General features: G+C 50.0%; 1 protein-coding gene across 3 annotated transcripts in view; it reads right to left on the bottom strand.

The window, feature by feature from the left end:
• LOC135278083 (germinal-center associated nuclear protein-like) overlaps positions 1–12,111 on the bottom strand; it is a 54,253-nt gene extending 42,142 nt beyond the window's left edge. For all 3 annotated transcript variants that reach the window (XR_010345659.1, XM_064384748.1, XM_064384749.1), the window contains exons 1-7: positions 12,033–12,111; positions 9,197–10,506; positions 8,421–8,644; positions 6,970–7,048; positions 6,469–6,613; positions 3,459–3,640; positions 112–251 (exon numbers count right to left, since the gene is read on the bottom strand). Coding sequence is in view for 2 of the 3 variants with exons in the window: in XM_064384748.1 (XP_064240818.1) it covers positions 112–251; positions 3,459–3,640; positions 6,469–6,613; positions 6,970–7,048; positions 8,421–8,644; positions 9,197–10,415 (1,989 nt within the window). In the remaining variant the exon portion in view is untranslated. The remainder of the gene's footprint in view (positions 1–111; positions 252–3,458; positions 3,641–6,468; positions 6,614–6,969; positions 7,049–8,420; positions 8,645–9,196; positions 10,507–12,032) is intronic.
• Positions 12,112–13,352: the final 1,241 nt, after the last annotated feature.

Genomic DNA, 13,352 nt, shown 5'->3' with positions numbered 1-13,352 from the left:
ATACCCTCTAAAACAAGCAAACACCTAAATCCAGTATGTACAGAATTACAAAAGAAGCCTCCTCCCCTGCACAGCCTGCCCCCACTCCACGGGGAGACGCAGGGCTCTGACCTGGTCAGTCCCGGGGATCACTTCAAACACGCTCAGCTGGCTTCGGGTCTCCCGCATGTACCGCTCCTTCTCGGGACACATATCCAGGCAGGTCCCAACGAAAGTCCTCGCTTTGTCCAGATCGGTTCTTTTCACCCGAGCTAAATGACGTCAAGTGAAAGGTAAGAACGTACCACACGGTTAGCATGAACCTACAGAAGTATGCTCTCATAATGATAAAAAGAAATTAAAACTTAAAACACACCCACATTACAAAGGAAAACAAAAATATCTGTCAGACTCTGAGCCTCAGAGAAAGAGGACTTAGGGTCTATTCTGCCAGGGAGTAGGACATCAAAGCTCCCAAAGACCCCTGGGTCTGCCGCTCTCCAACAGTCACAGACCCTCACTGCAGACTAAAAGTGGGGACGCAGCCTCACTTTCAGCCAGAGTTTTTAACTCCTGTCATAACCTCAATGACAAACTCTCATGGTGCAGGATGTTTACTAGAAGGATTCACTCATTACAACTGCAAATATTCCAAATATTGGCCGGGCATGGTGGCTCACGCCTATAATCCCAGTACTTTGGGAGGCCGAGGCAGGGGGATCACGAGGTCAGGAGATGGAGACCATCCTGGCCAACATGGTGGTGAAACCCCGTCTCAAAAAAAAAAAAAAAAAGCCAGGTGCGGTGGCTCATGCCTGTAATCCCAGCACTTTGGGAGGCTGAGGTGGGTAGATCACCTGAGGTCAGGAGTTTAAGACCACCCTGGTCAACATGAGGAAACCCCGTCTCTACTAAAAAAAAATAAAAAAATTAGCCAGGCATGGTGGTGGGTGCCTGTAATCCCAGTTACTCAGGAGGCTGAGACAGGAGAGTCACCTGAACACAGGAGGCAGAGTTTGCAGTGAGCTGAGATTGCATCATTGCACTCCAGCCTGGGCAACAAGAGTGAAACTCCATCTCAAAACAAACAAACAAACAAAAACAACAAATATACCACTACTCTAAAACTCTGAAACAGTATTCATCATGACTTGAATGTAAAAATCATATAATAGAAGTTAACTGGGTTCTTACCTGAATAAGTAAACTGCTACGATTACACTTAGAATTAAATAGTTATAAATGTATCTTGCAAGTAAAAAGAAATGCAACAACTTCACAACTCAAAATATATACTTCTTGTTTTTATTTTGAAAAGTTCTATAACCTAGGCTTGGTGCAGTAGTGGCTCACGCCTATAATCCCAGCACTTTAGGAGGCCGAAGTGGACGGATCACCTGAGGTTGGGAGTTCAAGACCAGCCTGACCAACATGGAGAAACTCTGTCTCTACTAAAATTACAAATTAGGCCCGGTGCGGTGGCATACACCTGTAATTCCAGCACTTTGGGAGGCTGAGGCAGGAGGATCACCAGAGGTCAGGAGTTTGAGACCAGCTTTGCCAACATGGTGAAACACCATCTCTATTAAATATACAAAAATCAGCCAGGCATGGTGGTGGGCGCCTGCAATCCCAGCTACTCAGGAGGTTGAGGCAGGAGAATTGCTTGAACCTGGGAGGGGAAGGTTGCAGTGAGGTGTGATCACGCCACTACACTTCAGCCTGAACAGCAAAGCAAGACTCCATGTTAAAAAAAAAAATACAAAATTAGCCAGGCATGGTGACACATGCCTACAATCCCAGCTACTTAGCTACTTGGGAGGCTGAGGCAAGAGAATCACTTGAACCAGAGAGGTGAAGGTGAGCCAAGATCACGCCATTACGCTCCAGCCTGGGCAACAGGAGTGAAACTCCATCCCAAAAAAAAAAGAAAAACAGAAAAATTCTAATACCTGGTGTATCACAACTGTAATCCCAGCACTTTGGGAGGCCGAGGAGGGCAGATCGCGAGGTTAAGAGTTCGAGACCAGCCTGGCCTACATGGTGAAACCCCATCTCTACTAAGAATACAAAAATGAGCTGGGTACAGAGGTATGCACCTGTAGTCCCAACTACTTGGGAGGCTAAGGCAGGAGAATTCGTTGAACCCAGGCGACGGAGATTGCAGTGAGCCAAGATGCACCACTGCACTCCAGCCAGGGCAACAGAGCAAGACTTCATCTCAGGAGGAAAAAAAGAAAAAGAAAAATTCTAATACCTAATGATTTTATTTGGAATACAAAAATCACTATATCAGTGACACAATGTATGATGGCAGCTTTTATTACCAAATAGTAAGGAAACACTGTGATTATTCTAATTATCCACAGCTTTTAAAAAATGGGATAGCTGAATTTTTTTTTTTTTGAGACAGAGTCTCACCCTGTAACCCAGACTGGAGTGCAGTGGCGCAATCTCATTTCACTGTAACCTCTGCCTCGAGGGTTCAAGCAATTCTCCTGCCTCAGCCTCCTAAGGAGCTGGGACTACAGGTGCACACCACCGTACCCAGCTAATTTCTGTTTTTGTTTTTTTTTTGTAGAGAGGTTTTCGCCATGTTGACCAAGCTGGTCTTGAACTCCTGACCTCAGGTGGTCCACATGCCTCAGCCTCCCAAAGTGCTGGGATTACAGGTGTGAGCCACCGCGCCCGACCCAGCTGAAATTTAAGACAAAAAAATTGGCAAAGAGGAGTACCTGTGTTTTTCCTTTTATTTTTGATCCCTGCATATATTTTCAGTGTTAATGGAATACTTTCTTTTTAGTAGGCAATACATTCACACAGTTCAACATTCCAATAGGGTAAGGATGTCCTGTCCGAGATGGAACACTCCACCATAACCTCTGCCCGTCAGAAACCCACTCCCTCGGCCAGGCGTGGTGGTTCACACCTATAATCCCAGCACTTTGGGAGGCGGGTGGATCACCTGAGGTCGAGAGTTCCAGACCAGCCTGGACAACATGGTAAAACCCTGTCTCTACTAAATACACAAAAAATTTGCTGGGCATGGTGGCACATGCCTGTAATCCCAGCTACTCGGGAGGCCAAGGCAGAAGAATTGCTTGAACCCAGGAAGGGAGGTTGCGGTGAGCTGAGATCTCGCCATCGCACTCCAGCCTGGGCAACAAGAGCGAGACTCATCTCAAAAAAAAGAAAAAAAACAGAAACCTGCTCCCTCTACAGACATGAGCCCATCCTTTTGCCTGCTCCCACTACTATCTTGTACACACATAAGCAAACATATTTGAACGTATATGTACACACACACAGAGCACTCACTCCAAGGAAGACTGGCCGACCATGAAGCTCAGACACAGCACATCAGAGGCCCTGAGACTCAACAGCAACAGAGCCCACTGGAAAGAAGCAGCTCCCGCTCTGATGGCGCCCAAGAGGACGACCGCACCAGGCCCCAGAACCTCTGCCGCCTTGCCCCATACCTTGCCGCATGATCCTGTCTCTCTGGTCAAGCAGGCGGTACTTCTCCTTGGACGTCTCAGCCACGGTGCCTATCAGGGCGCTGAGGGGCGGCACACATGGCCCGAGGCCCTCGGAGCCTGAGTCCAAAGAGTCTCCCTCAAATTGGTGGGCCTTGAGGAGACTTGGCTTCTTCACTGGAGAGCTATAAAGTAAACACCACATTGAGGGCCCTTGTACCGGAAAGGCCTTTAGAGGGTTTTCATTTCTGAACACGTCCCCTCATCTTTCAAGACTTTCTGGTCCTCTGAAGTTGAGAAACTACAACCACTAAAATGAGGAGCCCTGATAAAGATGGGGATACGCACAAAAGCGTTATCCACATGATTCACTGACCTTAATAGGATTCTGAAATATTTCATACTTTTGAAAAACAAAGATAGCCTGGGCAACATAGTGAGACCTCATCTCTACAAAAAATTTAAAAATTAGGCATCTGGCATGTGCCTATAGTTCCAGCTACTCAGGAGGCTGGGGTGAGAGGCTTGCTTCAGTCTGGCAGGCGGAGACTGCAGTGAGCTGGAATTGCACTGCTGCACTCCAGCCTGGGCAACAGAGCAAGACTCCATCCTTACCACCCCTCCAAAAAAAACAAGATAGACGCATTTAAACAGCTGAAAGGAACACTTACAAATTTCTATCTCAAAAAAATGAAACTTGCATGAAAAACACCTTTAATATAAGTATTATGCCTACATGTTTTAAAACAGAAGTTTATTTTGGCAGAAGGACATACTGAAAGGAACTGAGCATCCTCTCTCAGCTTCCCCATTTTCTGGTTTTTATCATTTTCTAAACTTGAATGTCAAAGAAGATATGTCAAAGCAGCAACTAAACTGCTCATCACAAAATGGAAAGTAAGAAAAATACACTGACGAAAAGGTAAGAAGACAGATTAAGCTGGAGACCTGTCAAAGTAGGCCTGGTGTGAAAAGGAAAAGCCTTTCAGAACAGAGTTCCCCCGACAGACAAGGCAGCCAGGGAAGCGCACATCACCCGCCAGCTCACACAACTAACACAGCCAACAGCATCTGCTTCGCCGTGATAACCTGCACCTGCAAAAAGTTATGCTGTCCTTCCTAGAGGAGACAGATTTTTAGCGGGGGAAAAAAGTCATGCTGGAAACTGCTAGAAGTGATTATTAAAAATGCATGGTGTGGCCAGGTGGGTGGCTCACACCTGTAGTCGGGAGTTCAAGACCAGCCTGGCCAACACAGTCAAACCGTCTCTACTAAAAATACAAAAATATTAGCCAGCATGGTGGAGTACCTGTAATGCCAGCTACTAGAGAGGCTGAGGCAGGAGAACTTCTTGAACCTAGGAGGCAGAGGTTGCAGTGAGCCAAGATCGCACCACCAAACTCCAGCGTGGGCAACAAAGACTCCATCTCAAAAAAAAAAGAGGCCGGGCACAGTGACTCATGCCTGTAATCCCAGCACTTTGGGATGCCAAGGCAGGTGGATCACCTGAGGTCAGCAGTTCGAGAACAGCCTGGCCAACATGGAGAGACCCCGTCTCTATTTAACAAAATAAAAAAGAAGACAGCACTTTGGGAGGCCGAGGCGGGTGGATCACGAGGTCAAGAGATTGAAACCATCCTGGTCAACATGGTGAAACCCTGTCTCTACTAAAGGTACAAAAAATTAGCTGGGCACGGTGGCACATGCCTGTAATCCCAGCTACTCAGGAGGCTGAGGCAGGAGAATTGCCCGAACCCAGGAGGCGGAGGTTGCAGTGAGCCGAGATCGCACCATTGCACTCCAGCCTGGGTAACAAGAGCGAAACTCCATCTCCAAAAAAAAAAAAAGAATGCATGGTTTATTACAGCCAGTTAGATGTCTTGAGGAAAAAAGTCATTGCTTATACGTTTACATGCCAAGTGGAACTGCACTCAACTGCAGTGGAATTCAGGACAAGATGAGCGAGATTTGCTACTATACCCTGTGAGGCAGGCAGCCACAGGGTGCCAGGCTGCATGTGTCTGTTCCGCAGAGCAGGCACTGTGTGTCCTCAGTGAGCAGCCTCCCCCGGTCTCCCGTAACAGCTGCTGTAGCTGAAAGGCCTTCACCAGCTACAGCAACTGGGTGACGAGATTCTCCCATAGAAAATGCCAAGATGGAAACAAACAAAAAGGCCAGCCCCGAAGGAAGGTTTTTCTCAGCAGCCTTGACCCAGCCGGCCCCGAAGGAAGGCTTTCTCAGCAACCCTGACCCAGGCCGGCCCCGAAGGAAGGCTTTCTCAGCAACCTTGACCCAGGCCGGCCCCGAAGGAAGGCTTTCTCAGCAGCCTTGACCCAGCCAGCCCTGAAGGAAGGCTTTCCCAGCAACCTTGACCCAGGCCGGCCCCGAAGGAAGGCTTTCTCAGCAACCTTGACCCAGCCGGCCCCGAAGGAAGGCTTTCTCAGCAACCTTGACCCAGCCGGCCCCGAAGGAAGGCTTTCTCAGCAACCTTGACCCAGCCGGCCCCCGGAAGGAAGGCTTTCTCAGCAACCTTGACCCAGCCGGCCCCGAAGGAAGGCTTTCTCAGCAACCTTGACCCAGGCCGGCCCCGAAGGAAGGCTTTCTCAGCAGCCTTGACCCAGGCCGGCCCCGAAGGAAGGCTTTCTCAGCAACCTTGACCCAGGCCGGCCCCGAAGGAAGGCTTTCTCAGCAACCTTGACCCTAGGGCATGTGAGAACAAGACAGGACAGTACCACTGCTCTCCACCTTCTCTGCAGCTGGCAGGTACCAGTGTCAGAAAATTCTCTCTCCTGGCTGAGAGCACCAGCCCCACACAGACCCACCTCCACACGGCCCATGCTGGCCGGAGGGGCAGGCTCAGGAACCCCTGCCCCTCGACCCTCAAGCATCCCTGACAACTGGCTCTTGTTTCCTCACCACCACCCCCCGACCCCACAGCCCCGACTCAGGTGTCACTGTAGGGCAGTATTTCCTGGTACTTCCCAAATAAGGTCATTAGGAGGGGCCATCACACCTTTTATTCAGCAGGCTGCTAGCACCAGCCCTCCCTGTGGCCTTGCCAAGAGGAGAGTGCTGAAAAGATGTGTCTTCCGGGCTCGGGCTGACCACAACATCACCAGGCTTCTTCTCCTTCAGGGAAAAGGGTTTCTTATTGGGGCCTGAGGACATAGGAGGCAGAAAAGAGTTTATGCAGTCACAGATCACCTGGTACTAGACTTTGTCACTTTGTTTTTGAGAAAGTAATATTCTTTTCATTGTCACAGGAGGTTAGAGAAGAGCCCAAGGGAATAACTGAGATGCAAATCCACGTAGAGCCAGCCTCCCCCACTGGCTGGGGAAAGGGCCCACACTCAAAGGGTTTGTACAGAGCAAGAGAAACCGAAGAGAGGGCCAGGCCACACACAGTGGCTCATGCCTGTAATCCCAGATCAGCCTGGGCAACGTAGTGAGATCTCGTCTCTAATAAATAAATAAACAAAAATAATTTTTTGAAAACTGAGAATTGAAAACTCACTTATTTTCTTCCTGTGCCAAAAGATCGCCATGTCTTTATGCAAACTTTTCCCCTTCTTTCTAGCCAGGGCTGCAGATGCCTAGAAAACAACCACCAAGTGTGAGTACATCAGGAGACTAAAGGAAATGAGACTGAAAACTCAAACGCAGTAAGCAAAACATCCACCCAAAGGCACCAGGAGCCCCTGTCCTCCGTACACTAGTGATACCCCCATCCCCCACCTGCTGCCTGCAGAGCCTTCGGCTATGGCCGCAGTCGTCTCCCTTATCTGTCTCACAAGCATCTATTTGCTCCGCTCTTTTTTTCAAATTAACAACTTTGCCTCACAGAACTCACAAACTTGGCCTCTGGCATTTAGTGAGATGATTTTCACCAGCTAATTACATACACAGAAACCAAGTTTTTCAAGTCACAATGAAGCGTAAAAGGGAGCTGCAGAATAACACACAAGATGCCATTTATCACAGAAAACACACAAAACCAACCACCTCTTAGTCTCCTTGTAGATACTCATAAAAACGTCTAGAAAAACACACACCACACTAGGTAACTGGACTGCTCTTGGGTAACAGGAGAGATGAGGGTGTTCAGCTTTGTCCGTACCAATGAATTGCTTATAAAGGCAGTGTATTTACATATTAGGTCATCAACTATTTAATGTTCAGCTGGGAAAATGAGCACATTGCAACAGGCAAAAAATGACTTTAAAAACAAATGAGGGGCTAGACACGGTGACTCACGCCTGTAACCTCAGCACTTTGGGAGGTTGAGGTGAGTGGATCTCAAGGTCAGGTGTTCAAGACTAGCCTAATCAATATAGTGAAACACTGTCTCTACTACAAATAAATTAGCCAGGCATGGTGGCAGGTGCCTGTAATCCCAGCTACTCAGGAGGCTGAGAAAGGCAAATCACTTGAACCTGGGAGGTGGAGGGTGCAGTGAGCCAAGATCTTGCCACTGCACTCCAGCCTGGGCAACAGTGCAAGACCCCATGTCAAAAAAAGAATAAGGTATTTGAGGCTGGGTGTGGTGGCTCACACCCGTAATCCCAGCACTTTGGGAGGCCAAGGTGGGCAGATCACCTAAGGTCAGAGTCTGAGACTAGCCTGACCAACACGGAGAAACCCCATTTCTACTAAAAAAAAAATACAAAACTAGCAGGACATGGTGGTGCATGCCTGTAATCACAGCTGCTCGGGAGGCTGAGGCAGGAGAATTTCTTGAACCCGGGAGGCAGTGGTTTCAGTGAGCCAAGATTGTACCATTACACTCCAGCCTAGGCAATAGCGAAACTCCGTCTCAAAAAAAAAAAAAAAATAAGATATTTGAGTAATTTCCCTATATTAAACAAATAACTGATAGACCATGATGGCCCCCCCAAAAAGAAAAACAAGTTTTACAGTGACGTGGCTCAAATCTAGGGTAACAAATGGCGATACAGAAATACTCACATGATCAAAGAAATGCACCACTGCGAGCTTTTTGCTGCGCCTGGTAAAGATGTGCTGCACTTTAGCAATTTTGCCAAAATGGTTCTCCAGGACGGTCCTGTCGTTCAGGTAGTCAGGGACGTTCTTGCACTGGATCGCTGTGACTTCAGAGGGAGCCAAGCCCCCAAGACTATCTGTGCTCTCGCTTCTTTTACTCTGACGCACAGGAGTTCCTCTTAAAGAATCTAGGGGTTCAGAGAACAGACACTTAAACCATCAGATATAACACTTTCTAACAACAGGAGGCACCACCTGTGTAAAAGCAAAGATGTTCACAGGTGTAAGACCTGCTCCATATGACATGTAGAATCCCTAATGTGTTTTTTTGTTTTGTTTTTTTTGAGACAAAGTCTCGCCCTGTTGACCAAGCTGGAGTGCAGTGGTGCGATCTTGGCTCACTGCAACCTTTGCCTCCTGGGTTCAAGTGATTCTCCCTGCCTCAGCCTCCAGAGTAGCTGGGATTACAGGGGCCCGCCACCACATCCGGCTAATTTTGGTATTTTTAGAAGAAGAGGGGTTTCACCATGTTGGCCGGGCTGGTCTCGAACTCTTGACCTTGTGATCCACCCACCTCAGCCTCCCAAGGTGCTGAGATTATAAGCATAAGCCACCGCACCCAGCCTAGAATCCCTAATGTTTATAGGAGATTTATCTGAAAAATCAAGCTAACACCCAGAGAAACTTACTGGGAAACTGCCAGCAGGATTTACACTATGTTCCACATTTTCAGAACTCACCTCCTTTTTTTTCTCTACTTTCAGTTTCTTCCTCTTTATTCAAACCTGCAATCCGGGAAGGTGCCAGTAGAGACTGGCTCCCTCCTTGGGTAGCCACGTGGTCACTTTCTGCAGACTCAACAAAGCCAATTTCCTTTTTGGACTCCTTGTTGCCCAGGCGACCTACTTCTTTATTGCTTTTGAAAACATCCTGTATTGTCCGACCAAACAAAGTACCTCCCCGGGGTCTATTCAGGCGGACAGGTCGTTTATCTGGAGGATGATCCCCCCTGGACAGAGGATCAGAATCTTCTGCTGTCTCATGGCCATGTCTCCTTGGGGAGCGATCCTGGTCCTTCTTCCTTTTCAGGCCTTTCATTAGGCTGGGAGGTGGTTCCACCTGGGAAACAGCTTCTTCACACCCCTGCCTGACACCTGCTTTGCTGACCTGGAAGGGTTCACCCAAAACTGCAGATGACGACACAGGGAAGCTACTGAAGCTATTATTAGAACTTCCAAACACTGACTTAGGTCCTCTCTTCTCTTCCTCTACATTTTGGTTTGACAAAGCAGGGGTAAAAGCAGATAATGAATTATTGCTACTAACTGGTTTTGAAAAGGTAAAATTTGAATTGGTAGCTGAACTACTTGTTACTTGAGGAAAAGAGAAAGGGGTCAGGCCTCCAGGGGCACTAATTGGGTGGGAAAATGTGAAAAACCCGGAAGCAATTTGGCTCTGGGTTTTCTCTGGCTCAGCAGCAGCCCCCAGTATTGGTTTGAACATTGCGTTTTCCAGAGGTTTAAAACCGAATTCCGTTTTCCCAAAACCAGAACTCACTATTTCTCCAGTTTCTTGTCCAAAAGTAGAAGTGCTTGGGAAAGCCCCAACACCGGTGGGTGATTTAAAACTAAATCCTGGGTTTCCCAGCACAGATGAACTTGAAGGCCCAGAGGTAGCTACAAAGGTGGATGTGTGGTCAAGTCCAGAAAAGAGTCCAACAGTTGAGGTTTGGATGAACCCTAATGTTTGCGCTGAAGAGGAGTGACTCACTCCAGAAGATGCTGGAAAGCTGGATACCTGGGAAAATCCTGAGCTCTTCCCACATAAGGTACTGTTTTGTCCAAAAAGAGGCTGACCAAATCGAAACGGCGCCTTGGATGGGAATGTTGTTACGCAACTACCAGAAGACGCCGAAAAAGCACTAGGCTGCTGCCCACTGAAAGGATTAGTTGGGTTCATCTTCTGATCCAATTATTAGAAGGTAATAAGTATTACGTGTACAAAACTAATTGGCGTTCTGAAACAGCCTCCCCTTCGTCTTCATAACAAGCTGAAAGACAAAAATTCAGATCATCACAGCTACGTTCTGCTACAAAATTAAGAAAGGAATTTTTGAACACAGTCATATAAGGATAACTATTCCAAAGGCAGACAAAGGACTATTATTTTCTGAGAGCCAACGGGTTCTTTTGTTAGAGAATGGCGTAGAGACCGTTACAAATAATTACTTTGTTACAGAGGTTTAAAGCGTGATCCTAAAGAAGACATACATGAGGCCAACAAACATATGAAAAAATGCTCATCATCACTGGTCATCAGAGAAATGCAAATCAAAACTACATTGAGATACCATCTCACGCCAGTTAGAATGGCGATCATTAAAAAATCTGGAGAAAACAGATGCTGGAGAGGATGTGGAGAAATAGGAACACTTTTACACTGTTGGTGGGAGTGTAAATTAGTTCAACCACTGTGGAAAACAGTGTGGCAATTCCTCAAGGACCTAGAAATAGAAATTCCATTTGACCCAGCAATCGCATTACTGGGCATACATCCAAAGAATTATAAATCGTTCTACTATAAGGACACATGCACACGAATGTTCATTGCAGCACAGTTTACAATAGCAAAGACCTGGAACCAGCCCAAATGCCCATCGATGATAGACTGGACAGGAAAAATGTGGCACATATACACCATGGAATATTATGCAGCCATTAAAAAGGAGGAGTTCACATCCTTCGTAGGGACATGGATGAACCTGGAAACCATCATTCTCAGCAAACTGACACAAGAACACAAAATCAAACACCACATGTTCTCACTCATAGGCGGGTGTTGAACAAGGAGAACACATGGACACAGGGAGGGGAGCACTATACACGGGGGTCTGTTGGAGGGGAGGGGGGATAGTGGGGGGGGTGGGGAGTTGGGGAGGGATAGCATGGGGAGAAATGCCAGATATAGGTGAAGGGGAGGGAGGCAGCAAATCATACTGCCACGTGTGCACCTGTGCAACAACCTTGCATGTTATTCACATGTACCCCAAAACCTAAAATGCAATAAAAAAAAAAATAAAATAAAATAAAGCGTGATCCTTTAAGATTAAAAAAAAAAAAAAAAAAAATGGCCGAATGACTGAGTTGGTAAATTCATGAAAAACCTCCACTGGCAGTAAGAAAATGAACGCTGTTCCTCCTTACGACTTAAGAGATGGATTTCTCCCGACCGCCTGCACTCTCTACAGCCGGAGAACAGGACCGTAACGCAGCCAGAACGTTAGCGTTTCGGGGCCTCCTCCCAACCGGCTTCCCTCGGGGCGGCTGCGCGCCAAGCGCGTCCTCGCGCACTCCATTACAGCCCTGGCGACCCCGCAGCCGGCCGAAGGGTGTGGCGCCGCCACGGAGCTGCGGACCCCGGCGGGGACGGCGTGCCGGGAAGCCTAAGCTTCCGCCCAGCGCAGCCCGAAAGGCGGAGGCCGCGGTCCCGCCCCGGGCTCGCCGGGGCCGTCGACGACGCAGCGCTCCCTTAGAGATGACGGGGAGGGCCCGACGCCGGCCCAACCCCCTCGCTCACCGTCTCGCCGCTGGACCCCGAGGCCCGCGCAGCTCCCGGACCCCCCGAAAGGACGAGAGGCGCAAGCCCAGCCGGCGGCCGCGACACTGCCACTGCGCACCGCGGACGGAAAACGCGGCGGACGGAAAACGCGGCGGACCGATTTCCGGCTCGCGCAGTACTACCGGGTTCCGCCGCGATCGGGTTCAGCCCTCGGCACCCTGCCAGGTGGCGGAGCTTCCGGTGGGGCGGGTCCGCCTCGCCTCGCGCCCTTTGCCGGGTCTCGAGCCCGGTACGTGCGGGCGGGTTCCTAGTCTCCGAAACGGACCCAGGCCCCCCGGCACCTACCCCTGTCCAGAGACCCAGGCTCCGGGCACCTACCCCTGTCCAGAGATTCAGGACCCCCGGCACCTACACCTTTCCAGAGACCCAGGCCCGCCGGCATCTACCCCTGTCCAGAGACCCAGGCCCTCCGGCACCTACCTCTGTCTAGAGACATAGGCGCCCCCGCATCTGCCCGTGTGAAAAGACCCATACCCGCGGCACCTGAAAATATCCAGATGCACTGGACCCTGGCCAGGGTACCCCTGTCCGGATACCCAGGCCCCCCGGCCCCTGTACCTGTCAAGAGACCCGGGCCCCCCGGCACCTATCCCTGTGCAGAGACCCGGGCCCCCCGGCACATACCCCTGTGCAGAGACCCAGGCCCCCCGGCACCTACCCCTGTCCAGAGACCCAGGCCCCCCGGCACCTACCACTATCCAGACACCCAGCCCCTCCGAAACCTACCACTGTCCAGACACACAGCCCCCCCGGCACCTTCCCCTGTCCACAGACCCAGGCCCCCAGCACCTGCCCCTGTACAGAGACATAAACCCCGGCACCTGCCCCTGTTCAGAGGCCCTGGACTCCGGCACCTAACAAGGCCTAGGCCCCTCGGCATCTGCCCCTGTCGAAAGACCCCAACCCCCGGCAGGTGCCTCTGTCCAGAAGCCCAGGACCCCGCACCTACCCCTGTCCAGAGACCAAGGTCCCCCAACACCTACCCCTGTACAGAGGCCGAGGTCCCCCAACACCAACCCCTGTCCAGCACCCCGCACCTACCCATGTCCAGAGACCCAGGCCCCCAGGCACCTACGCCTGTCCAGAGACCCAGGCCCCCGGCACCTACCCCTGTTCAGAGACCCAGGCCCCACGGCACGTGCCCCTGTCGAGAGGCCCTGGAACCCGGCACCTGCCCCTGTCCAGAGGCCCAGGACCCCACACCTACCCTTGTCTAAAGACCCAGGTCCCCCAATACCTACCCCTGTCCAGAGGCACAGGACCGCAACACCTACCCCT

This window comes from Aotus nancymaae, unplaced genomic scaffold (genome assembly GCF_030222135.1).
Source record: "Aotus nancymaae isolate 86718 unplaced genomic scaffold, 86718_ANA_hifiasm-v0.15.2.pri h1tg000036l, whole genome shotgun sequence".
Taxonomy (NCBI): Eukaryota; Metazoa; Chordata; class Mammalia; order Primates; family Aotidae; genus Aotus; species Aotus nancymaae.
Note: the sequence above shows the minus strand (reverse complement) of the source record. Positions and strands in the feature narration are given on the sequence as shown.